Source organism: Pteropus medius, unplaced genomic scaffold (assembly GCF_902729225.1).
Source record: "Pteropus medius unplaced genomic scaffold, Ma_sr-lr_union100, whole genome shotgun sequence".
Taxonomy (NCBI): domain Eukaryota; kingdom Metazoa; phylum Chordata; class Mammalia; order Chiroptera; family Pteropodidae; genus Pteropus; species Pteropus medius.
This window is the reverse complement of record NW_024350923.1, coordinates 2538428-2564267: the sequence shown is the minus strand read 5'-3', so window position 1 is coordinate 2564267 and position 25840 is coordinate 2538428. Positions and strand designations below refer to the sequence as shown.

General features: G+C 53.4%; 1 protein-coding gene, 1 long non-coding RNA gene and 2 pseudogenes across 4 annotated transcripts in view; 2 read left to right on the top strand and 2 right to left on the bottom strand.

The window, feature by feature from the left end:
• Positions 1 to 14294, top strand: part of PPFIA1 (PPFI scaffold protein A1) — a 74618-nt gene extending 60324 nt beyond the window's left edge. For 2 of the 3 annotated variants that reach the window (XM_039840592.1, XM_039840589.1), the window contains 7 exons: positions 6336 to 6511; positions 6598 to 6695; positions 8219 to 8394; positions 9400 to 9468; positions 10570 to 10735; positions 12914 to 12982; positions 13864 to 14294. In XM_039840592.1, the coding sequence (XP_039696526.1) occupies positions 6336 to 6511; positions 6598 to 6695; positions 8219 to 8394; positions 9400 to 9468; positions 10570 to 10735; positions 12914 to 12972 (744 nt within the window). In that variant the 3' untranslated portion in view covers positions 12973 to 12982; positions 13864 to 14294. The remainder of the gene's footprint in view (positions 1 to 6335; positions 6512 to 6597; positions 6696 to 8218; positions 8395 to 9399; positions 9469 to 10569; positions 10736 to 12913; positions 12983 to 13863) is intronic. The other variant, XM_039840590.1, reaches the window with a different exon arrangement.
• On the bottom strand, positions 94 to 24912 carry LOC120584705 (uncharacterized). Its single transcript, XR_005648096.1, has 3 exons — positions 23751 to 24912; positions 9303 to 17879; positions 94 to 2288 (listed from the first exon to the last, which is right to left on the bottom strand). It is a non-coding gene; the product is annotated as an uncharacterized LOC120584705 (long non-coding RNA).
• LOC120584908 (uncharacterized) lies at positions 4929 to 5047 on the bottom strand (annotated as a pseudogene).
• On the top strand, positions 9961 to 10079 carry LOC120584907 (uncharacterized; annotated as a pseudogene).
• Positions 24913 to 25840: the final 928 nt, after the last annotated feature.

The window sequence follows — 25840 nt, the reverse complement described above, 5'->3', positions numbered from 1 at the left end:
AGTGCAAAATGGTAACACTGGGGGAGGAGGCGGGCCGCCCGCTTCCCCGCGCCCCACCCCCATCCCCCCCACCGCCAGCACCTTCCCGGCTCCGGGAGAAGCCGGGCGGGAATCGCAGAGCAGCACACGCTTCTGCCTCTGCGCGTTGGCCCAGTGCCTGCCGCGGGCTCACAGCCGCGCCCTGCGCCGGGCGTCCAGGGCGCTCGGTCAGCTCGTTTCCTTTGGTTTCTTAGTGAGAGGTTCGCGTCCTCACCCGCTGCCCAGACGCGCTTCCCCCGGCCGAGTGCTGTGTCCCAGGCTCTGACCTGGTGCCTGCTCCCCAGAGGTTTCCCATCGGAGGGGCCTTTCCAGAAGCGAAGGTGCTGGGGCCATTTCCCTGCAGTTTTAGTAGACGGTCTTGAAGGCCGCTTCTTGCTGAGTGGTGCTGAGGCGCCGGCCTCGCGGAGTGCGCAGGGTGCGGCCTGTCTCAGGCCATGCTCCTGCACCCGCCCAGTACCCGCCCAGCGCCACTCCCCGCCTCTTCTGTCCCGGCCGAGAGGCCCTGTCACGGTGGGACACCTGCCGAGAATCGTCTCCCCGTGAGCCAGGGCTAGACTTTGTGCGTGCTCTCCGTCGTGCTGTCTGCAGAAGGCCGTGCTAAAGACCTGGGGTCGGCAGTCGCCCGAGAGTGACAGTTTTCTAGGAGTGCGCCACGTTCCCTCCACTTTAGAGCTCGCATATGAGATCAGGTGGTGAGCATGGCAGAGAAAGCTCTAGAAGCTGGGCCGTTCTCTGGGTGCTGCTGGCAGCGCAGTGTTGCTAAGGCGTGGTTATTCTCTGAGAGGGGGACAGCCTGTGCTGGTGTCTCGTTTTCTATACGGCACCTCAAATGACGGTGAAGAGACGGCCTTGGCCTCCAGCTGCTCCTTCATGTACCTGTGGCTTACGTGTCTGCCACCTTTCCTCTTTGTCACTGCTCCCTCGCTCTGGATGTGGTTGGTCACTGGGGTCGCCCTAGACCACAGGAAATGTCTGGTTAACGCACGAGGAGATGGAGACGCTCACAGCCACGCCACAGACGGTCAGTCACGGCCCGAGCTCGTCCCCTCAGCGCGCTCCCACCTGCGAGCCGCCCGATTCTTGGCCTTTTTGTGGAAAACAAAATTGTCATTTTACAGTAAATTGTTCCAGATAAGTACTTCCTTTAGGTGTCCTTTACGTGTGTAAAATAGAATTCCTGTTTTATCTCATCTTAGATTTTTGTCAGGAACTTAACGTGGTAGACTGGCTCTACGTAGAATAGACTGGACTCTTCCCGCCCCGCCCCCCCGCCCCTCCGGGAGACCTCAACTTAGTACCCCATTTTGGTGGTCAACCCTGGTCTTCTCCTTTTATGGGTGTGCTTGCCGTGGGAAGTCGGCTCCTTGCATGAGAAGTCGGAGTTACTGGTTTTGCACGAGTTCTGCATGACGCTTTTGACTTTTGAACCTGTCACCGGGTCGCTCCGCACAGGGCCGGCCCGGCCGCCCCGCCCGCCTCACTAACAGCGCTGTTCTTTTGCATCCCTAACCGTCGCCGACGTCAGGAGGACGCGGAGGGGAGCTGGGCTCAGGTTGGACGCTCTCTGTAACCTACTCCTCACTGTATGTACACAGCAAAGAGCTGGAGGGTGGAAGCTTGGAATTTCCTTTTCTCGGTATTTCTAACACCTTGTTCAGAATGCCGTTAACGGTTTGAAAGCATTAGTCAGAGAGCACAGGATTAGCGGGCACCAAGAGCGCGTCTCATGGACAATTTTGAACGTTCCTCAGCTTTTCTCACATGGAGCCATGCTCGTTGATTCCGATGAACGGATCGCTTTGTGCGACCTGCGGTCTTTTGTACAGAGGCCTGTGGCCTTGGTAGCTCCTGAGAGTCTGCCTGTCAGTCCCTAGTGGGGTCACTTGAGTTACAAGATCTGCTGATGGGAAAGCTCTGTTCTGAGAAAGTTCCGACCCAAGAGCAGGTGTAGATACTCGCCTCCGAGTCTCCGTTTTGCGAAGCACTGTCCTCAGTGCCCCGCCGGGAATTCTCAGGAATGAAGCCTCTTCCGCGTCATGCACTTCCGGATTTCCAGCTCCCTGGTCGTTCGTCTCCCGGACAGCCTCGTCACAACTGCCCTGCGCCGTGCTTCCAGTCCGACTGAAAGCAGCATTGCTGTGTGACGTGCTGTCCACGTCAGCGACAGAGAAAGCTTCAGGGTGTGGCAGGGTGTCGTCTGAGGCTCTCCTGAACGGCATTATGTGCAGGACTCAAGATTAGTTGTATATCTGAAAAAAATGGAAGTAGTTTTAGATAAAAAGTTTTCCTGGTCATCAGCTGACGGGTGGAATGCCTGTCCCCTGCTTGTGCTCCTGAAGTCCAGCCGATCCTGTCACTTTGTAAACACAAGGGGCCAAGAACTGTAATGTGATTCTCTGAGCACCCACACCCCGGTTCCGTGGGGCACAACTCCAGATAAATGTCCCCATTAATTATTCAGCCTGGTCAGGTATCCCTTTACAAGGTCAGTGATGACCACTCGTGACTTTAAAGGTGCATTTCGTAATTACTTAGATGTCAGGACGCTCGCTAAGAAGCAGAGCCGCGTCAGTACCTGAACGTGAAATCCGCTGCATCGGGGGCCCGAAGCGTACGTTTAAAACGCTGAACGTTTGCTCTTGGCAGTGGAAGTGTAAGCGAGGACGAGCCGTGCCGACCGTGCCCGGATTCGCTACGGTCGGTCTTCGGCGTGAGCAAGGGCCGCTCGCGCCCCGTTCCCTCTGCTGGGCGAGAGGAAGACGACGAGCTTCCCGGTGTCGGTGAGGCCGCCAGGCGCCGCCAGGCCCAGGACTTGGTGCGCCTGCCTCCCTGCAGCACGGACGCCAGCTCCTAACCCCGGGGGGTGCGCGATGGCCTCGGGCACTCGGGGGGACAACGCGTCGGCAGTGTTCAGAGCCATGGCGCCCTCTCGGCATGCCGTCTCTGCAGGGCTGTGCTGCTCGCCAGAAGCTCGGTTCCGACCAGCATGGCCACAGCCCCCGCCGGCACAGCACCCCTCACGTTTTGCAGAGCTGAGAAAACCGAATCGCATTTCCGATCATTTCAATGATGAAAAATAGACCCTGTGCGGTGGGTCTCTCATAATGCAGATGTTCTCTCACCGCAGAGAGCCCTGTCACCTGCTTTTTCAGAAGGCTGTCGGCAGCCTGGTCTCCCCAGCGGCTCACATTCCTGACCACAGAAGCAGTATGAATAGAGTACGGAGTGAGTGGCAAAGGAGGAGGGCCCTTCTCCCATGGAATTTTCTATTTAGCGATTTCTTTGCATTTCGCGTCCATTTAAGAATACGTAATCAGCCAGCAAGAACGCAATACCGCGTACTCGCGCTGCAGAAGTCGAACTCGAGATGAAAACCAGCCTGAAAGAGTAGAGACCGTACTTTCTGGCGATGTCAAGGTTTGCTCGCTTAGGTTTCGAGCAAATAGTGCAACTGTTTTTCTATGAGAGTTTGAGCATCCTTGCTGGAGTCTGAGTCATCCCTTCCAGCTTGGTTGGTATAAATAATAAATCCGATTAGAGGCCACGTTTTCGAGACAGAACGCGGTGGTCGTGGAGAGCCACCGTGCCCAGGGACTCCGGGACTCACAGCGTTCCCGCAACTGTGGCTTCGCCCCGTGGACCGAAGGTCGTCAGTGCTGTCCTTCGATGTGTGTGTGGACACACGCACCGTGCTTGTTTCTTTTTTGTCGTGGAAAGCTTGCGTGTATCCTGCCAGATTCATCCCTGAGGATGTCACAGGTTTCGATGACATCGTAAAGGGTATTTTTAAATTTTCAATTTCCAGTATTTGGAAATACGGTTCACTTTTGTATATTGACCTCGTATTCTGCAACTTGACTGAAACGCACGTTAGTTCCGACAGCTAGCTTCTATATACTGTTTCTCCGTCGATAATCAGGTCATCTGCAAATAAAGACGGCTCTTTTCTTTACCAGTCCGTGTGTGTTTCGTGTCTTTTTCTTGCTTTAGGGTGGTGGCTGGGAGTTCCAGCACAGTGCTTATGTAAAGGGGTGCGAGCGCACGACCGTGCTCTGTCCTGATCTTGGGGAGGAGCATTCAGCCTTTTCACCGCTAAGGACGAAGTCAGCGCTAGGTTCTTTGAGGGCGCCCTTTACCAGATCGAGGCAGGTTTCTTCCATTCCCAGCATGCTGAGCTTTCCATGAATGAATGGTGAATTTTGTCAGATGCCTTCCCGCCATCTTTTGAGATGATGTGGTTTGTTTTTTTCAGTCCATCGACATGGTGAACGTCTTCGATTTGCCAGATGTCGAGCCACTCTCCGTCCCGGAGGGGAGCTCCACTTGTCATAGCGTCTCGTTCTTCGAATGTATTGTTGCTTCGGTTTGCTGAAGTTCTGTGAGGAATTTTGCGTCTGCGTCTAGGAGGGATAGTGTCCACAGGTTCTTCGTAATCCGTCTGTCCCATTTGGTACCAGGATAATGCTGCCCTTGTAAAGCGAGGCAGGCCCTTCTTCACTTTTTTGGGATATTATGTGTGGAATTGCCTCTTTTCTTTTTCCCGTGAATGTTTAGTAGGATTCACTAGTGAAGCCATTTAGGGTAGAGATTTTGCGTGTGAGATTAATAAATTTGAGTTCTAATGGATACAAGTCATCGGTTTCTTACTGAGTGGCTTTCGTAGATTATGTTTTTCAAGGAATTTGCCAGTTTCATCTGAGTTGCTTCAAGTCATTCATAGTTTCCCTTTACTCTCCTCAGTGCCTCTAGGATCTGTGCGCACATCTTCTCTTTGATTTTTATTTATTTATTCATTCATTCATTCATGCATTCATTTATTTTTTAGACGAGGCAACCCTTGGTGGTAAGGACCTTGTCACCTTACAGTCCCTTATTTTTTTTACTTTTTACGCTTCCAGCACCTGGTCTTCCTAGGTGGTCTCCCTTCTAAGTACTAACCAGGCCCGACCCTGCTTAGCTTCCAAGATCAGATGAGATCCGGCTTGTTCAGGGTGGTGTGGCCGTAGACTCTTTGATTCTTGATATCGGTAATGTCTTCTCCTTCTTTCTGGATCACGAGTGAGGGTTTAATCGAGTTTATGGATAGTTACGAAGAACTAGATTTTAGTTTCGTCGTTTTATTTTTTATTATTTTTCTGATTTGTTTCATCGGTTTCTGCTCTTTTATTTTCTTCCTTGTCCTTGCTAGGGATTTTATTTGTTCGAGTTTTTTAAGGTAGAATCATGGATTATCGATTTGTGACCTTTCTTCATTTAAAACGTAAGCGTTTAATTCTCGACAACTGTCAATTTCTCTCAGGCGCTGCTTCAGCGTGTCCCACGATTTTTGAATATAGTGTTCATTCTCTTCCAGTTCAAAGTATGTTCTCGTTTACCCTGTAATCTCTTCTCTGACGCGTGGGTCAGCAGACGTACGCTCATTTCCAAACCCTGAAGCGTTTTCCAGGTAGCTTTTCACTGTCGATTGCTAATTGAATTCTTTCACGGTAAGAGAAACATGATTTGTATGATTTCAGTCTCTCTTTGTTTGCTGAGACGTGTCTGCCGCGTGCACTCGAGCAGAGTGTGTCCCGCTGCGGTGGGCGGGCGGTGTTCTGCGGATGCCAGCCAGTCCGGTCGGCTGGCAGTGTCGTTCGGGGCCTCCACCCCTCCTGACGTGGCCCCCTTGGCTTCCTCGTTCGACCCATTCTTGACTTCCTGAGGGAGGAGGGTCGAGGTCCTCTGGCTAGCCTCCCGCATCTGTCTGCTCTTCCTTTCAGCCCCATCGGTTGCTTCGTTTATCTCCTCTTTTAAAATTATTTTTTAATTCACTTTAGCTGATTTTGAAATTAACAGATGTGTGGTTAAGGAACTTTGGAAAATGAAGTGTGGAAAATAAAACTAAAACCGGCCAGAGGCATTTTTAATGAGTAGAGTCGGATTGATCCTTCAAACTTGTTCATGAGGCGTGGTCATTCTTTGGTGTTATTTGATTATACATGAAACCATTTCAGGAAGAGAATATGTAGTCAGTTATGGTTTTATTGTGGTTTGGTAAATAGGTTCAGTTTATAAACACAGTCATGATTTCTCATAGTATAATTCCTTCCATATAAAATTTTGCTAACAGATTTAAAAGATAGTTAACAAGAGAGCAAATTATTTCAAAATGATAAAGAACTGTGTTGTCATCAGTTAGTGTAGCCTTTGCGAGTGTGTAATAGCTGAGAAATCCAGTTTACAGCGTATTCGAGCTGCTCTTGGGACCCCTTCCATGAGTTTCTCCTGGACTGATCGTGCTTCATCACTGAAAGCAGACGCTGGCCTACGGGGACATGAACCACGAGTGGGTCGGCAACGAGTGGCTGCCCAGCCTGGGCCTCCCGCAGTACCGCAGCCTCTTCATGGAGTGCCTGGTGGACGCACGGATGCTCGACCACCTGACCAAGAAGGACCTGCGGGGGCAGCTCAAGATGGTGGACAGTTTCCACAGGTAGGGAGACGGCAGGTGCTCCTCCTGGTCGGCTAAGGGGCTTCTGACTATCGCTGTCTCTGACCTTTTTTTCTTTTTGTAACCAGAAACAGTTTCCAGTGTGGAATTATGTGCCTGCGAAGGTTAAACTATGACCGGAAAGAGCTGGAGAGAAAAAGGGAAGAGAGCCAGGACGAAATCAAAGGCCAGTACATTGTGTTTACTCGGCTGAGCATGGTTCTGCTTCCCAGCGTATTAGCAGCCTCAGCGATGTTCTGTTTTTTTTTTAAAAAAAAAAAAACCAGGAAAGTTTTTTAATGGAAGAATATTTTGGCGTCATTACGGGGTGGGGGTCGGGGTCCGTGAACATGAGCACTTTGAAGACGGCCCTCCATAGCCGGAGACGTTGCGCCGGTTTCCTTCCGTGGGTCTGCAGGTCGACCGTCTGGAGGAAAGCGGTTTCCCGCGACTTCAGAGGTCTCAGGTGCGAGGACACGCATGGCCTTTCACGCAGCTGTGCTGTGGCACACGGACAGAGGGCCCGCCTGCCACACATCCAGGGCCCCGGGAGCACGGGGCGGGACAGGGCGGTCCCTCTCCCAGGGTTAGCCGCTCAGCCGGGCCTTGCAGATGGGGTGGGCGCGCGTAGCAGGAGGAGGGCAAAGGCATTTCAGCTACAAAACAGGCGGGGAGGTGCGACAGGCCGTGGGGTTCAGCCGGGAGACGGGGACCCTCTTCTCCCTCCGGCGGGGAGCCGCTCACGCAGCGCCTCTGAACGGTCATGAATGGCGCTTTGCTTTCGAGGGAGGCATTAGCAATTCCGCTCAAAATTAAATCTCCCCAAATCCGCACGGTATAAAGAAACCGCTAACCATAGCAGTGACAGGCGACACTTCTTGAACAGCGCCGAGAAGCTTCACGGGTTAATTTGCTTGATTTTCACCGCAGCCCCGTTGGTGCTGCCTTTGCCTCTGGTTCTTACTAAGAGACACTAAAGCATAGAGCACGGCTGGGAGACGGCCCTGCGGGAGGCTGGTCCGGTCCGGGGTGAGCCGACGCGAGCCATGAGGACACCGTTAGCCGGCGGTCCCCGGGCTGTGCGTGTCCTTCGTCCCAAAGAGGACATTGGGAGTAAAATCCGTAAATCTGTCTCATTCATTTTCTGTATCCATTTTAAATCTTTTTACAGTCGAGAATGGCCATTAATGACTTTCATAATTTATTGCTTCGTATAATATGAGATCTTCTCTCAAAGTCTCTCTATGCTGGAGGATGGCTCTAAGCTTCTTTCTTTTTTATTTAAAATGAAACAACAGAAAAGGCTTCAACATTATAAACGAGAGGTTTGTGTTGATTCGGCAAGGGGTCCAAGTGGGTGCCAACTCCCGCGATGGGAAGGAAGTATTACGTGTTTTCTGAAGTCCGTATATGAAGTATGTTGGCACCTGGGGCATTCAGCTCACCTCTGCCTTTGGGTGTGATCCTTGGATTCGCGTCGTTTCTGGTCTCTGGACATTCAGTGCGCATGGCAGCTTCCTGAGGTAGGGCAGGGGCCAAGGCACCCACGTCCTGGTGCAGCGAGCGCTGTCTGTCGGCCCCGAGCGCTCGTGGAGCTCGTCAGCCACCGGAGGGTCAGGGTCCGAGCAGGAGCCCTTCTCCCGTGTCCCCGGGTGTGCTGATGAGACAGCGTCCCGAAGCCACTTTATCATCGTCTTTGTTCACTCACAGATGTGCTCGTTTGGAGCAACGATCGTGTGATTCGCTGGACCCTGTCGATCGGTCTTAAAGAATACGCAAATAACCTCGTGGAGAGTGGGGTGCATGGCGCTCTGGTGGCCTTGGATGAGACCTTTGACTTCAGCACGATGGCACTCCTATTACAGATCCCCACGCAGAACACACAGGTAACCCCGGGCCGGCCGGCCCCCCTTGGCCACGGGCCCAGTCACTTCTTCTTATGTCGACATCTGCTAGTTACTTGGAGGGAGACAGACTTAAGAGCTCAGACGATGGGTCATCTTCCGTGCCCAGTCTGCGATGCAGTGGTTTGAACCCGCAACGCTTGCCTCTTCGCCACCGCTGCCTTCCCGTGTCCGCTGCAGGCACGAGTCTCACAGTAAACAAAATAAGGGCGCTTCATTCAAGTCCTGCTCACAAGACTGATGTAGATTTAGTTCTTACGTGGAAATCGAAATACTCTAAGGCAGGTTCCCCCAATCCCTGGCCGCGGTCCGGTACCGATCCGTGGCCTGTTAGGAATCGAGCTGCACAGCAGGAGGTGAGCGGCGGGCAGGTGAGCAAAACTTCACTTGGATCTGCAGCCGCTGCCCAGCGCCAGCATCACCGCCTCAGCCCAGCCTCGGAACAACAGGTGTTAGACTCTCATAAGAGCACTGGTCCCTGGTCCCAAAAAGGTTGGGGACCTCCCTTTGGTCTATGGTATACCAGATGGAGGTTTTATTAATTTTATTTCTGTGGGTAATTGCCTTATGTAATTCTTCTTGATTCCTGGGCTCATTTGAGACTCAAAAAGCTTGTTATTCTTCTCCAGAAGAGTGTATGTCATTTAGCAGCACCCCGACCCCCCAACTGCACCAGCCCACACAGCACACTTCAAGTAGAATTCCAAGAGACCGTGGGTCCCTCTTCCCAGAAGCCCATGCATGGGCTTCGCTCTGACACCCCGACTGAGAACACTGTCGCGGGAACACTGTTCAGGACACTCTTAGCTCCAGGTTTTTCACAGTCTTAGTTTAAAAAACAGTTGTAGAAATAGATAAATAAATAGATAGATAAATAAATAAGTGCATACCAATAAAACCACACACAAAAAATGCAGTTTGCGAAATGCTGACGTCCTTCAGATGCGATGGGCGGAAGCGTCAGGTGCCGTTGTGTTCCTGTTTCAGGCGCGTGCGGTGCTGGAAAGAGAGTTCAACAACCTTCTGGTCATGGGGACCGACAGGCGGTGCGATGACGTAAGCTTCCAGCCTAACGGTTTTTGAATTCGCATTAAGCGTGTATTATACTTGTATGAACCATTTAATCAGAGTATCTCTCCTAAGCGTGGTGATAATTTTGCTCTACGAGTTAAGTTTCGCTTTTGAAATTTTATTAATAAATGAGCTGTCAAGAAACTAGTAGTTTCAGTAAGATGGTTTTAAAATTTTTTTTGCTATTTACCTTTTGATATCCCTCAAAATGTTTCTCACATCATAAAACATTGTTTGTGGCCTGGGAATGGAGTCTCTTTGTAAGTTGTGTTTTGGGGACACCTGGATGTCTTACCTCAATCCGGAGCCCCGTGCTTTGGGGGAATGTTTCAGGAGTATACTCGACAGCACAGCACGTTACCTTCCTCTCGACAAAACCACGACGCATTGGACGTGGTCCCATAGTGCAGCGGTGAGCACATTTGCTTTACACCCAGAAGGGCCTGGGTTCGTGCCCCAGTGGAGCCACGGTCCATGGTATACGGCCACGCCACCCCGAACTAGCCTGATCCCGCCTGATCTCGGAAGCTAAGCAGGGTCGGGCCTGGTTAGTACTTGGATAGGAGACCACCTAGGAAGACCAGGTGCTGTAGGCGTAAATAAATAAACAACCAACCATGACACACTTATTCCCACACGCTATTTGTTATTCTCTTCATTGGATCCTGCAAAAAGTTGACTGACAAAGAGAATAGGACTCCTAAAGAAGCACCTGCTGACTTTACCCCAGCCGGAGACAGAGTACTTTACGGCTTAAAGTTTTTCAGCACAAGTAAAAACCGTGTTCTATAAGAAAGTGACTTCTGCAAGATGAGAACTGAAACGTAGCGATAGGGACATGCACCCAGGTGGCCCGGGACCACCCAGATTTTTGCCCAGTTAGGGTCCCAGCGTACGTGTCACCGTGCCCCCTTCCACTCCCAGAAGTTCCTAGTTCGGTCAGTAACTCAGGGTTGTCCAGAATGGGGCCGGGTGCGTGTGAACAAAAATGCAGTAACAAGTCCAGCGGTCACTTTAAAGCGCTGGTGACTTTCTATTTTTGCCTCGTATTTCAAAATCAGTTTTATTTTCTGTCTAATTTACCAGGATGACGATAAGAGCTTTAGGAGAGCACCTTCTTGGAGAAAAAAGTTTAGACCCAAGGATGTCCGTGGCTTAGCCGCCGGGTCAGCAGAGACTCTCCCTGCAAACTTCCGGGTCACCTCCTCTCTGTCCTCGCCCTCTATGCAGCCGAAGAAGATGCAGCTGGACGGTACGTGATGCCCAGCGCCAGCCCGGCCCCCATTGGGCCGGCACGTGGCTACTGACCTGGCGTGGCCTCTAAAGTGTTACCAGGCATTTGGACGACTGTTGCATGTCCAGGTTTAAATGTTTTAAAATTAATCCTAACATCTGTTTATGAAAGTTTAACCATAATACAGATTTTTTAAACGTTCTCGTCTGGTGGAGTATTCCTCTTCTCCTGGAGCTGAGCACCGTGTGTTCTGAGCGTGACAGCTGTCCCGGCGGAGGCGTGCGTGTGCCGGGCGCACTCGGCACTCTTCCCCAGTGACAGTGTAGCGGCTCTCACGTCGCGTCCCTTACTCCCCGACCTCTGTCCACACTGGGAAATGGCTGAGTCTAGTCTGTTTTAAACGACAGGACACCTTCCACCTCTGTGAGGCCGTCCTTCCTCTGTTCCTCTGTCCCCACTGTGATCTGCCCGTGTCATCACTCCCTGGAACGGGATGGAGGGGAGCAGGTGGCGAGGGCAGGCTGCGGCCCTGTCAGACACTCGGCTGCCACCTCAGGTCACGCCTGTCACTCCTGCCGGCCACCGTGCCGTGAGAGGGCGCTAATGAGGAGCTGGCCGGGTGTGCGGACTGTCTGCCACTCGAGGCGCGCGACTGAGCCCTGCACCTCAGCTTCCCCGTCTCCCTCGTCAGCTGGCTGTGATGGTTAAAGGAGTGATTCCCATGAGGCTGTCATTTGGCAAGTGTCTAGCACGTCACACATCTTCGGAAGTGTTAGCTGTCACAGTTGGCTTCGTTCTCCTTGAAGTGAGTGGCTTTTTTGTGCTGATGTAGTTGTTACTGGGTTGTTTTTGTTGTTGTTTTTTAGTTATTAGCAGGTTTATAAGTTTAACTCTCATTCGTCTATGTAAAAATTAGAGGAAAGGATATTTATATAAAGCTTCTGCTAAGCTGGAGACTTGATGCTTGTTTACAAGGCAGCGTTTTAATTGAAAAGCTACATCTCGCTGCCAGAGTTTAAGGAGAAGTGTAATGTGGAGAAAAGCCAGTAACTTTTTTAAAAAGTAGCGTTTTTCTTTTAAGGAGCACGCAGATAATTTCGATAGCTTTTCAGTGTAATTTGGCCTTCGGCTTATTGACTAGTCTGAGTGCCTTATTTTTCTCATACTTCATTTCTGTTGTCATTAGAAATCACATTTTCCTGTTAAAAGTTAACAGCAATATTGCCATTAGGGTTTAGATAAATTAAAAATAATCCTAGAAAGAGGCACAGGGAACACGTGACATGGAAGGTGACTTTTTACCCTGTGTGGTAACTAAGGCATGAACCTGGTACACTGGATCGTTTCGATGGCTTTTTAAATAAGGCAGTGAGAGGGGCTTCGCTGCAGGTCTCCTGGGCGCTCAGAGTCGGGAAGGAGCGCGGTGCCCGCCGTGTTAGTGTCCTTCCCGGGCCGTGGCAGAACACTGCGAAGATGACTTCCCGCTGCCGCACGGAAGGTGCGTGCTGAGGAACAGTGAGTGTGTGCTGCAGATGTTTAGAAAGATTCCCTAATCCGATCCGCGGGGAGACGGGGCCTGTCTCCGGGGCCCCGCAGGGTTCCTTAACCGCAAACCTCGCAAACCTCGCAAACCTCGCAAACCTCGGCAGTGCCGTTTCCTGCAGAGACTGACTGCGCTTCGGTTTGCTTGGCTATGTGGCTGTCCTTGAGCCGGGCCCTGAAGCCCTGCTGCCGGGGCCCGGCGGGCCGCCCGCAGTGCATTGGGCCCTTGCCCTGCGGCGGGCTGGCACCGGCTCACCTCGCCACTGGGTTCCCACGTCCGACCATTGTCACAGATGATATGTAGGGCTGAAAGGGACGTCCAGTGGCTCTATGTAATCTAGAGTTTAAGGAGAAACAGAGTTACCGCGGTAAACGGTTGTCGTGCGCACGAATGCACATCACGGACTTGTCTTTGTGTCATCCGATGGTGCTGTTGCTGTTTTGGAATTGGCGACAGTAACTCCCAGGGCCGCTTGGGAGATGAAGAGACACTTGGTGACACAGTCTCTTTCTCTGGCTCGTCCACTCCCACTAGAAGTTTCCCTTGGGCCCCTCAGTGCTGTGTAGGTGTGAAACTGCCTGTACCTGTGCCTCTGTGGCGTTTGAGACTAACCGCACGCTGTGTTTGCATGCTTCTCGTGGTCGTCGGAGCAGGCAGTGTGTCGGCAGCGCAGAGGCTGGACCCCGCCGCGGTCAGGACTTACTCCTGCTAAGGCGCCTGCGGTGAGTAGCGCGCAGCCCGGCCTGCCGGCCCGGAGCTTGCCGAGCGGACGCATGAGCCCTCTGCGCCTGTGCAGGCGGTCCTGGTGTCCCCAGCGCCGACAGTCGACCACAGAGGGATTGACGTGCCCTCGCTTTTTTATGGGGGAAAAAAATGTGTTTTCATTTTGTCCTTAAACCTAAAACTGCTGCTGTATTTTAAGTGTCCGCTGATAGCTTTTTGGGGGTGGGGAGGCAGGAGAGCGGAGCCTCGGCCCTTGGCTGCTGCCCATGGTGACGGGCGCCCGGCACACGGTCCTTTCCGCTTCAGCACTTGTGCGGGCACCCGTGTAGTTCCCGAGTCACCAGTGCTGCTGGCTGTGTCACGCACGCGCATTCTCGAATGAGAAGCCCCAAAGTACTGAGTTCCACGGGGCCGTACTGTTGTGTGACACCCACAGCCTTTCAGCTTAGACGTTGATTTCTAAAAACGAAAGTGTGTTGCCCTCACAGGGGTCAGTTCCTGAGGGACCCTCCCTGGCCAGGAGCTGCGGGGTGCAGGGCGCGGCCGCAGGGGGCCCCACCCCGCTCCCTGCTCCGAGGGCCGCAGACAGGAGCGCGGTTCCACTTGGTTCTGTTTCCGCCGCGCAGTCAGAACATTTGATTGGTCTCGTCACTTTTTCTTAATTGGTAATTTTTAGGCGTAAGCCAAAATGAAGTCAGTCAAGGAATCCTCTATTGAGATGCATAGTCCTTGATGCTTTATCTGAATTCTCAAAGCAGCTAAGCCCAGAAAGCGGGGTGGGGGGTGGCCTGGGAGCTGAGTGGGCTGGGCTCCCGCGGGAGCGGGCAGCTCTCTGTCCTGCGAGGTCTCCGGACTGACCTTCTGTCTGTTTATTTTCCAGTTTACCCACACTACTTCTACAGGTGACCTGCGACGCCTGGGACCCAGCAAAGACTGCATTTTAGCATTCAGTGGACTCTAACCTGTTAATACTTGTTATATGAACCTGAGATATTTTATTACAGAGTTTTTAATTAGTGAAAAATTCATGAATACCATAGAGAAAATATTTTAGAATTTAATGTTTCTTATATTTATGTAAACTTATGCCTTCATTTATAGAGTTACTTACTTTTTCATGTATATCCAGGCTATAAATATCCTTTCAAATCTATTCATGTTCTTATATCTAATTTTAGTCTTTCAAATGAATGTACTGTAATGCTTGTATGTATAAATTCTATGAAGAAATGTAGGGCTTTTGTAAATTATGCATTTATTGTAATTATCATTGTTTAATTTTTTAATAATAAACCATGACAGAGAAAAGGATTTTACTGCGTTTGTAAAATCATCACTATACCGTGCATTATCCCTTACGAACGTATCCTCGCTACACAGCAATCATTTCGAAACAAGCAGACCTAATTTCGAGTAATTCTTGTTGCATCTTAATGACTGACCTTACTCTTTTTCTAGCAAAAAATGCTTGATTCTGCAGTGTGAACAGATGAGGTGTTCGGTGTTCGAGATGAGCTTCCCACCAACTGGGACTGGAAGTTGTTCTCAGACACTGCGAACACGCCTGGGCCGCCCGGCGCCCTCCTCTCCTCTCTCTGGACTCGGGTGGCCTGTCGCAGAGGCCGTGGGCTGGGGATGGCCCTCGGCAGGCGGAGAGCGCCTCGGTGGAGTGGGGCCCAGCCGCCCCCACCCCTGGAAGCAGAGGAAGGCACCCATCTCCGCGCGGGGACACGGCGCAGGGTCCTGAGGATGCTGTTGCCAGCTCTAATAAAGGCCTTATTTTTCTTACGTAAATCACCTTTTTACATTTGTCTGTAAACATGTCTAAAGAATGGACCTCGTGGTACATTTTTAGATGTTGATGATGAGCCATTTGGGATTGTCGGAGTAGCCAGTGTAGCTTTCCTTTGCAAGTGGCTGTTACAGAGCCAGCAGGAAATGGGTTCGGGTCACGGTGCGTTATTTATTATGCAGCCGAGGCACAGACAGCCGACGTGTCTTCTTACGTGGGTTTCTGCTTTTGATTTACTTGTACAATTCACAGTTGTTTTCTATTAATCTTTTGTGAACTTTCTGATTATGTAACAAAGTATGTACAGTCTACTTTTGAACTCTTTTTATCACAGTGTTATTTATTGCTTTCTTTCAATAAAGTACTGAAGCATTTCGCACTGCCAACAGAGAGTACGAGAATAAGCCGTGAGTACGGGTGGGCTGCGGCCGCCTCAGCGCTTGTCCCGGCCGAGTGTCGTCCCGGGCCGAAATCCTGCAGAGGTCTGCTGATGGCCGGGGGGCCGGGCAGTCCTGCCCACGCCCCTGGAGGCCCAGGCACTGATCTGCCCCTAAGGGGAACCGGGTCCCGAAGAACCGGGGCACAGGAGACAGACTGACCGACAAGTGAACTGGGAACATGTGGGCTCACGGAGCCAGTCCCGGCTAGGGCTAGGGCAGGCCCTGCTGGAGACAGCCGAGGCGGGGGTGGGCAGGGAGAGGACGTGCCTGCGCTTCCTCCTGCTCTTCCCACGTGGTCACAGTGTGGCAGCCGGGCTGCCCTTCCGTTTTCGTGGTCCCTGGGAACCATGGGGCCTGCTTCTCTGGGAACTAGAACCAGCCCTGAGTCATAGCAGTCCAGCGGGGCAGAGGGGAGGGGACATGCCGAGTGGCTCCGGCAGGCGGGCAGGGCCCACAAACCCGCGGGGAGCTGGGCCCTAGTGGGTGGTGGCTCACTAGTGGTCACTGCAGGCAGTACCTCCAGCGCCTTACCGGCCGGTAGTGTTTCCCTCCCTCCCTCCCTCCCCAAGGCGTCACGGGCCTGGGACGCACAAAGCCCATGGCTGACACCCCCTCCGGGGCGGCGGTGGGGTGTTGGGTGGGCACTGCTACAGTCACCTAGACTGTCATGTCCCTGTCTGTGCCCCAGGGCTGCCTGAGTGGGCGACATGTTTTCTCCCCGCGGACTTGTCCGGCCCTGCCTTGTGAGGGTTTGGCTTTTAGCTGTTTCCTGTTCAGAACCTGCCCCGGCCAGTCTTCCAGCTCATCCAAGCTGTCTGTTTTCTGTTTCCTGCTTCTTGGGGTTCACGTGAGCATGAGATTTCAAACGATGTGCTGCAGCCTTGCCTTGTCATCTAACAGTTACCCTTCCTGACCGAAGCCAAACGAGCTTTGGGTATCTTAAGGCTTCTGGAAACCAAGTCATCATTGAGTCGTTAACGTGCAGGTGTTTCATTAAAACTTGATTTATGCCTTTAAAAAAAGTCAGTCGAGCACTGCCCAAAGAAAGCCACACGATGGTTCTGGAGATGTGCCTTCCTAAGGACACCCGGTAGAGGTCCCTGCGTCTTAGGTCTGCTTGTCACATGTCCCAGGGCTCGCCTGAAGTGGGGGAGGGGCGGGAGTCATTCCACAGCCCAGGTGTGGTCAGGTGAAAGGTTATCTTCCCCTCTTCAAAACTTTGTGAAGGCTACTTTTAACCTGTAATTGCCACCCTTAGGTTTCACATCATGCATTTTAAGGTAATTGCGGGGTTTGGGTTTCCTTCTTGGCTTTTTGCTACTTAAGTCCAGTCTTCGTCTCGGCGGGGAGCCGGGGAGGGGCCGTCCTCCCTGTGTCCTTTGACATGAGGCAGGTAGACGTCTGTTTGTAAATATCTCGGACACTTCTGTTTCTTAGGTTCCCTTCGCTTACTTCCTTGGTGAGAATGAGCAGCCAGTGATTTTGCTATTCTGTGTCCTTGACTCAGTGGTGCACCTGTTCAAGTCCTGTCGTTTGAGGCCAGCACTTCGTGCACCCCACACCTTGTGCACCCTTTCCTGGTGGGACGAGGCGGGGCGGGTTCCTCCGGATGCTCTGGGGAGGGTCCACTGGTTGCTTCTCCGCTGTTGGTGGTTGCTGCCACCTTGGCTGTGGCCACATCTCTCTAGTCTCAGCCTCTGTCTTCACATGGCCTCTACTCTGTGTCTTCTGTCTCATAAGAACACATCACTGGCCCGCCCCAGTAATCCAATTGCGTCCCAAGTGTGCTTGTGAAGACCCATTTTCCAAATAAAGTCACATTCACAGGGTCTAGCGTTTGGACACAGACGTATCTATGGATCCACCATCCAGCCCAGCACACCCCTACCCTTTCTGCAGAAGCCCTGCCTTGCCCTGCCCTGCCCTGGAAGTGTCAGGAGGAGTAGAACAGGCCCTGCCCCCAGGAACCCGCCCTGCAGGGGGACGAGGACTCCCAGGGTCTCACGAAGGACACCGAGCCTGTAGCAAGGGCCCGGGCTGGGATTGGGGTGGGGGTGGGGTGTCTCAGACCCATTTGCAGTGACGCCATGGGGTGGGGGCAGAGGCTGACTGGGAAGAAAGGAGAAGACGTTTTAAAATAATCAGAATGCCCCTGGCATGAAAACGGATTTGACTCCTAGGACAGTTCACCAAGCTCGCGCGTGCTGAGCAACACCTAGCGCCAAATGTAGATGGCGGAGGGGCGGAGGGGCTCTGTTCAAAAGCGATTCAATAATCGCTGGCCCACCGAGGACCCAGGCACTTCGGGGTGCTGGGGAGTCTAATAAGACAGAAAATGGCTCTGCCCACCTAGGGGTGGGTGTGGCCAGGAATCCCAGCTGAGCTCCGCGGGTGGGGAGGCTGCGGAGCGAGGCTGCTCTAGCATTGGGGAGACCTGTGTTGCACGCCCAGGAGGCCCACACTGGCCGCTCCGTGAGCCCCTCCTTGGACTTGACTCTGAATGGTTTGAACAGGTCTCCCCATCACCCTTAGAGGCCAGCGGGACACAGCCCTTCACTCTCGATGAGGGACGGTTGACAAGCTCGGCTTCCCGGCTTAAACTGTATAGTTCGTCTTCAGGTAGAATGAAATGCTTGCAAAATTTTAACAACAGCAGTTTAAGCACTAATTTTAATTAAGAAATGAAAGCAATGTAAATACTTTTTCCCCCCCTCTTTAATACCCCCCTCCCCACATCCACTCCTGACCTACGGATGTTGCTGTCTCCCCTTAAGGACTGGATCTCTGAGGCAAGGCGCCCCTCCCACCCAGAGTATGGTTGGTGGCTCCACTGGGGCGCGAACCCAGGACCTTCTGCGTGTAAAGCAGACGTGCTAACACTACACTATGGCGCCACCCCATAAATACATTTTTTAAAAAATTTTTAATGAAATAAAAGTGGTGTAACCTACACTACTGCACAACCAATAGGGCTGAGCATAGCGATCGTCGATTCTCCAACACACTTTAATTTTTTTCGTCAAAGTAACATGTAGATCATGCAAAGTAAAACCCCAGCAGCCCCCGTCCCCTCTCACGTCCCCTCCCGTGTCCCGGTGGAAGTGCTTCACCCTACTTGCCACCGTATTCCTATGGGACACGTGCTCTGTGTGGTCTGTCCATTCGCCCGTTCCTCTGCGTTGCCTAGGGCATCTTAGGGTATCTTACTGTGTGGGAGACGAGCCTTTTGCACCCCTGTGCCCCCTCTCCCTCTCCCCACCTCCCAGCAGGTCAATCAGAGTCGCTGGTTAAACCACCATCCCTGTCACTGTTCCCATTGGCAGGCCGTAAATATGACGAGCTCGCAGATTACTACGATCACAACGAGAAAGGCCCTGGGCAAACGGGGAGAGGGGCTCCCCGGGGTTCACGGGGTCTGGGGGATGCCGTAAAATAATCTTGGGGGTGGGGTAGGTCAGGGCATGGATCAAACCAAACTGCCCGGGGTGGGGGCACGTTGATCATCGTGGATGGCAGGTGACGCATTTAGGAGGGTTTATTATATATTATCTACTTTTGCATTTGTGTGAACTTTTCTATACTGTTCATTATGGAACGTAATTTAGCCCAGTCCGGAACCTTAACTGCAGTCCACAGCGGGAACACAGCCACCACCCAGCACGGACACGGCTGGGTGTCACTCTAGTCTCGCCCCATTTCACATTTCGCCATGTGTGGCGTCAGGACGTGTCTTGTGAGCAAGGACACCTGAGACCTGGTGAAATACAGCACACGGGAAACAGCACAGGGCCGCACGTTGCTATGGCTCCCGTGGCGAGATGGGCTCTGGCCCCGCCCCCTTAAGCCTGGGCTGGCCTCAGCGACCCCGTGGGCCAAATGAATGTAGCAGATGTGATGTTTGGGGACCTCTGAAACGCGGTCATCAGAAGCCATGCAGCTTCCACCCAGGCTTTGCGCGACTCTTGCTCTGAAAGAAGCCGGCCACCAAGTAAGAAGTTCAACTGCTCCGAGGCCACCACGTTGTTAGAAGGGAGCAGAACCTCGCCACATAGACGGGAGGGCGAGGTCCCATGTGTCCCTGCGGTCAGACTGGAGGGACCAGACAGGTAAGTGAAGAAAGCGGTGTGGCCATTCCAGCCCCACCGGCGAGAGGAACCGAGACACTGACCCAGCAGGCAGAACCAGGCGGTCCGTTCACCCGAGCCGGGCCGACCGTTTCAGACACCCCAGCTGAGGCTCCGTGGGACACAAAGCTGAGCCGCGCCCGCCGTGCCCCGTCCCGGCTTCTGCCCCGTGAAACTGTCAGCACGATGACACGCGGGGGGGTCCTTCACCGCCCGCTTCTGGGGTGGTTCGCCGCACAGCACGGCTCACCGGAACACGCCGTCCGTATGGAATGTGCACTTCCGTTTTCTGTTCTGCCTTCTTTTTTTAGGCTGTTTTGCCCCCAGCAAAGTGATTTCACAATCCACCAAAAGGTCGCCATCTGCCATGGTTTCTTATCTGTTGCTATGTAAAAATCCACCCCCGGACTTAGTGGTAGGAAACAATGAGTGATTGTTTCGATGTGGTGAGTTGGCAGAAGGGTGGTTCTTCGGGTCTCTTTTTTGGAATCGTGTGTGCTGGCACTCACCGGATGGCTCCACTGGGCCTGCAGGGTCCCAGGTGGCCTCAGTCAGCTGCCTGGCCACTAGTACTGGCTGCTGGCCGGGACCCTCTCCACCCAGGAGGCCAGACCGGCCTTCCTCACAGTCTCAGGTTCCAAGTGGGCAACATCAGAAGCTGCGACTTATCGTTAGGGACAGACCCCAGAACCCACACAATGTCATTTCTGTGACATCCTATTGACTGGAGCCACTCACAAGTCCAGCCCAGATTCAAGAAGATAGAGAAACAGACCCCATTCATCTCTTTACGCGGAGCCAGGGACAGCTATATCACTGCTACGAACTGGACTGTGTCCCCAAAATTCATTCGTTGAACCCTAATGCCCAGGGTGATGGTGTTAGGAGGCGGGGCCTCTGGGAGGTGCTTAGGTCCGAGGGTGGAGCCCTCATGTTCTCACAGGAGACTCCGGAGAGCGACCGCGCCCCTACCCCCACCCCCCACAATGAGAGGACACGTCTGTGAACCAGACGCTGGATCTGCCAACACCTCGATCTTGGACTTCTAGTCTCTAGAACTACGAAAAATAGATTTCTGTTGTTACAAAGCCATCAGTCGATGGTGTCCTATCATAGGAGCCGGAACTGACCAGGACAGTCACATACCAAAGAGGCGTGGACACGGGAGTGTGGTTCATCCTGGGTTGTAGTAGTCAGCTCGCCCTGCTACAGCAAAATGCCACAGACCAGGCGACTTAACAAAAAAGACATGTTTTCCTCGCGGTCCTGGAGGCTGGACATGCCATGATCCGGGTGTCGGTCAGGCCGGTTTCCCCCGAGGTCTCTCTTCCCGGCTGGCAGATGGCCGGCTTCTCCCTGGGTCCCCACGTGATCTTCCCTCTGTGCGTACGACCAGCGTGATGCTCGACTGCACACACCACCGCACTGTCTAGAGTAATGGCATGTGACAATCTTCATTCTCTCTGTCTGACCTCCTGCTCCTCACGTGTACCCCATTCTTTCCCGCCTCTGTGCCTCTGCTTGAACTTCTGATCCTGGGGCCCCTTCCTTCCTTTTCTGTCCTATCCTGCTTTCTCTTAGAGCCCCGGCTGAAAAGCCATCTCTCCAGCATCACTTCTGAGACCTCGCTTTGATGCGACGCAGGCATCACAAATCTCCCGCGTCCCAAACTGTATTCTCACTCCGCTCAATCTTACGTCTCCCCCTCGACCCACCCAATATTCCTTGTCTGCGCATCCACTCTGATGCTAGGCATCACCCTTTTGTAAGGAAAAATTTCAGACTTGAGAATGGCAAAGTGACATTTGGATATTCAGCAGAATGCTGGGGCCTGTAACCTAAGCTGATTCTTGGGGATGCGTGCCTTTGTTTCGGCCTAGACCATTTCATACGGCTGTAGAGGTGCCACTTACTCTGCAGGAAACAGACAGCAATGCATAGAATTCTCGCCCATAGACATGCAAATTAGCTGTGTGTATGACATACAATTGACGACTGCCGTGTGGGCAGGCCGGTTTCTGCAAATTCCTTTGACTTCTCCTTTGAACAAGGCGTAACACTGTATTGCTTCATACGTTATTAAGTTAGATAAATCTTTGACATGTGTTCATTTTATAGAAATATGGTGACTGTATCTTAAAAAGAAATTATCCTTTGACACCTGACATCTCCTTTCCCACTCCACACCCCCTATCCATTCTAAGCAAAATGTCTTTTGTCTACCTGCTTCCCTCCATCTTACCTGCCCCCACCAGCTTGCCTGAACTGGCTGTCGTCCCAGGCTCCCACCTGGCCCTCTTCCCATCCATTGTCTGCACACCAGAGGCGTCCCCTCACACTGCACTTTATGTCCCTCCTCTGCTTAACTTCCTCCAAGGACTTCTCATTTCTTTAAACAAACCAACCAACCAAACACAAAAGAAACAAGGTCCTTGCTGGCCCCGCCAACCTCTACGTGACCTGGAACCCTCTCGCCCCGCTTCACTGCACTTCCGCTCACAGACCTTTCAAATTCCTCTGCGTCAAGACCTTTTCTGCCTGGAAAATTCTTCCCTCCTCACTGTTCACTCACATTTGGCCTCCAGATCTTGGCGCAAAAGTTACTTTCATTGATCCAAGAAACCTCCTCCGATCTCCGGGGAGCAGTTCCGGTCCCACATTCCCCCCAGTAGAATTATATATCTACGGGATTAACGCCTGAGCTCCCCTCCAGGCTGCGAGGGCCGAGGAAAAGGTCCATTTTTGTTCTGCTGACTTATCCCGGACACATCGGTCCTTCTTTGGATGGATGGATGGATGATCAGTGGATGGGCGGGTGGGTGGCCGAATGGAGGGCGGATGTGCGTGCGTGTGTGATGGATGGACAGGTGCGTGAGGTCGCCTGTGAGTGCTCAGGGCGCAAGGCACTTGCACCGACCCCACGCCTGGCTCGCTTTCCCCTTCTCACCCCGGGCAGAGCGGCTAGTCCTGGAAAAGCATCTGGACTGTGTGCACCCAGCGGGCGCTCTGTAAACTGAGTCTGCACGTAAAAGCACTTCATTTTCGGGTGTGCGCGGCAGGCTGGCCCCGGGCGGAGCCGCGCCCGCGCGACGTGGGCCGGGCGGCCCCGCTCCCGCCGCGCCCGCCACGCCGTGCCCTGCGCTCCCACCGCTGCGGACGCGGCGCGGGGCGGGGCCTCGTCGGGACCCGGATGCGGCCCCGCCCCCCCGCCCGCGGAACCGGAAGTGGAGCGGGAACCCGGGAGCGGCGAGCGCGGTGCAGCCAGGGCGAGCCGGGCCGGACCGACCGCAGGCGGCGGTGAGCGAGCGCGGCTTCCGCCGGGCGGTGTGGGGGCCGGCTCCTCGGGGCGATCCCGGGGCGCCACCAGGCCCTGAAACGGGAAGGAAGCGGCGGCCGCCGCGGTCTCGCCGCTCTTCCGCTTGTGGTTTCGGGCGCGGGGGGGGAGCGAGCGAGGTCTCGGCCGGGCAAACCTGGCGCGGTGTGAGGGGAAGGCCCGACAAACCTCAAAAGAGGAAGGATCTGGGGTCCTGAGGAAGGCTCTGGGGTCCGAGGAATGAGGATCCGGGGTCCGATCAAAGAGGAAGATCTGGGGTCCTGGGAGGAAGGCTTGAGGGTCCGAGTCAAAAAACCTCCCTGGGGTCCGAATCAAAACAGAGGGCAGATCCAAAGGAATCAAATCAAAGTCAAAGAAGATCCGGGTCAAAGAGGAAGATCAAAAGCATGGGGTCTGAGCGAAGGCAGGCCGGGGTCCTGGCATGAGGAAGGGCCGGGGGGCATCCTGAAAGGGGGTCCGCCGGGGGTCCTGAGGAAGCGATCTAGGGTTCGCTGAGGAAGGGCATGCCGGCTTGGGCATCCGAGCGGTTTAGCGAAGGCCACGATCCGAGGAAAGCGGCGTCCGAGTTCCGAGAAGGGGCGTAACATGGGGGGGTCCGAGGAAGGATCTGGGGTCCACGGAAGGCGGGGTCCGCAGGAGGCGCGCCATCCGAGGGGCGGGGCCGGGACTGGCAAGGAGGAAGGCGACATGGGGAGGAGGGCCAGGCAGGCGCCTGGCTCATCGCGGTCTGGGCTGCATCTTGTGGGCGGAGGTTCGAGAGTGTGGAGGTAGGAGGGGCCCTACGGGGAGGGGGTTCGGAATCGGACCGAGGGGCCCAGGACCCAGGGGTAAGGGGAAAGGGCTGGAAAGCGGAGGGGGAAGGTGCCGGGCGTCCTGAGGGTCGGTTTGGGATCCGGTGGGGCGGGGGTCCGAGGGGTCGCTCTCTGACCCGGAGGGGCGCACCTTCTGGCAGGTCTTGCAATCGGGTCAATGGAAACGCAGCGACGAGCGCAGCTGCAGCTAGTGCGGCGGCTCTAAATTTGGAGCAGCCTCCGCTGGGTGTGTTGGAAATCTCCAGAAAGGCGCTTCTAGGTTTACCGTGTTTCTGTCGTCTGAGTCCAACGGAGCTTGATCCCCCGCGGGAGGGTCTCGGACGGAGGGGGACAGCGCTTTCTCTGGCTGGAATCTGTGGACGTGTCGGCCTCTCCCCCCACCTTCCCGGTCCCCGTGCTTTGTCACGGGTTAACCCACTAGGTCCAGACCGCGTGATCCTGGCTAGCAGAGCGCCAGAAGGGCTGGGGGTTGGAAGAGCCCCCGCTCCCATTCCTGTGTTTGACCGCAGTGAGTCGCCGCTGGGCCATCGAAGCAGCCCTGGTTAGGAAACTCCCACAATCCTCCAGGAGCAAGGAAGAGCCCCAAACACGACGTTGGGGCACAAGGCTAAAGAGCCAGGGTCAGGCAGGGTTGTTTTCGACACTCTGCCCCAGTACCTGGAAGTTTACCCCCACTGCAGCTGACCGAGTGGAAGCATTTTGATGAACTCATCTTTAAAACACTCAAATGAATGGAATTCATCGATGATTCAGATCTTTGGTCTGGGCTGTGCGGGCTCTGCCGTCGGTGCTCAGAAAGTGTTGGGGTGAGTGGGTGAGTCACAGCGCTGGGACTGCCTGCCTAGCGTTGCCACGGGCCAGTGTCCTGGGGCAGCCTGGAGCTGGGCCGGGGGCTATCAGAGGTCTGGTCTCCTGTGGTCAGGGCGCAGGCAGGTGCTTGGAGTAAACTGAGTAAATATGCCCAAGGCGGGGATGGGAGGAGTTTCCTCTGAGTGACTGGTACTGGGAATGGCCTTGTGCTATCTGGCTGGTCAGATGCCCGTTCATTCCGTTTGGTTTTCCGCTGCGCTGGAGATAGGGTAATGGAAAGCTACTTCTCCGGGAAAGCATTCGCCTCCGGAGCACTTCTCGCTGTCTGCACGGCAGTGCACGCTCACACGCTGCGTGTGTGCGTGGCATTCGCAGGGGAGGTTTGTTAATGTGCTGTTAAGGGTCGATAGCGGTGTTATTTTTTTCCCAAATAGTATTTCTTGGTTACAAGTTTATCGAGATGTAATTCACATACCGTACAATTCACCCAATTAAAGGGTACAGTTCAGTAGTTTTTAGTGTAGTCACAGAGTCGTGCAGCCATCGCCACAATCGGTTTTAGGTTACGTGATCCCTTCTAGAAGAAAGCCTGTAACGACCTCCCCCACCCATTCCCCCACCCCCGCCCCACGTGTGGCTGACCTACCTTTTGTCTCCATACAGATTTGCCAGTTCTGGACGCTTCATGTAAGTGGGGCCGGACAGTACATGGTCTTTTGTGTCTGGCTCTGTCTGCACGCTGTCATGTTTTCAGCGGTCACCCACGTGGGAGCGTGTCAGCACTCCCGCTGCTTTTTGTTGCCAAGTAGTACTCCATCCTGTCGTGTGGCTGGAGCACGTGTTGTGTGTCAGTTACATAACAGGGGCATTTGGGTCGTTTCACTTGGGGCCACAGTGAGTAGCGCTGCCATGGACACCTCTGGACATGTTTCTATGTGGACACATGTGTTCATCTCCTTTGGGTGTACGTGGGAGCGGCTCGTGCCGGGTCGTGTGGTAACGTGACATTCGATGCAGACTGTTTTTCATTTCCCGTTACTACCAGCAACACATGAGGATTCTGATCATCTGCGCCTTCACCCAACTTGTTACTGTCTATGTTCCTGATTTCAGGTGTGGCGTGGTGTCTCATTGTGAGTTTGATTTGTTTCCTTAATGCTTAAGGATGCCGAGTATGTTTTCAGAAGTTGATTAGCCACTTGTTTATCTTCTTTGGGGAAATGCGTATGTAGACATTTTAGAATGTGGTTAAATTGCCCTTTTTATTATTGAGTTGTAAGTGTTCTGTATTTATCCTGGCTGCATGACTCAGAAATTGTTTCTCCCGGTCTGTGACTTGTCTTCATTTTCTTGATGGTGTCCTCTGAAGCACAAACTTTTAAATTTCGTCCAGGTTTTCCTCTTCTTGCGTGTGCTTTTGGTTTCATATCTGAGACCAATTGTCACATCGAAGGTTATGAAAATCTATGCCTTTGTTTTCTTCTAAGAGTTTAATGGCTTTAGTTCAGACATTTAGGTCTTTGATCTGTTTTCCAAGTGTGGGGG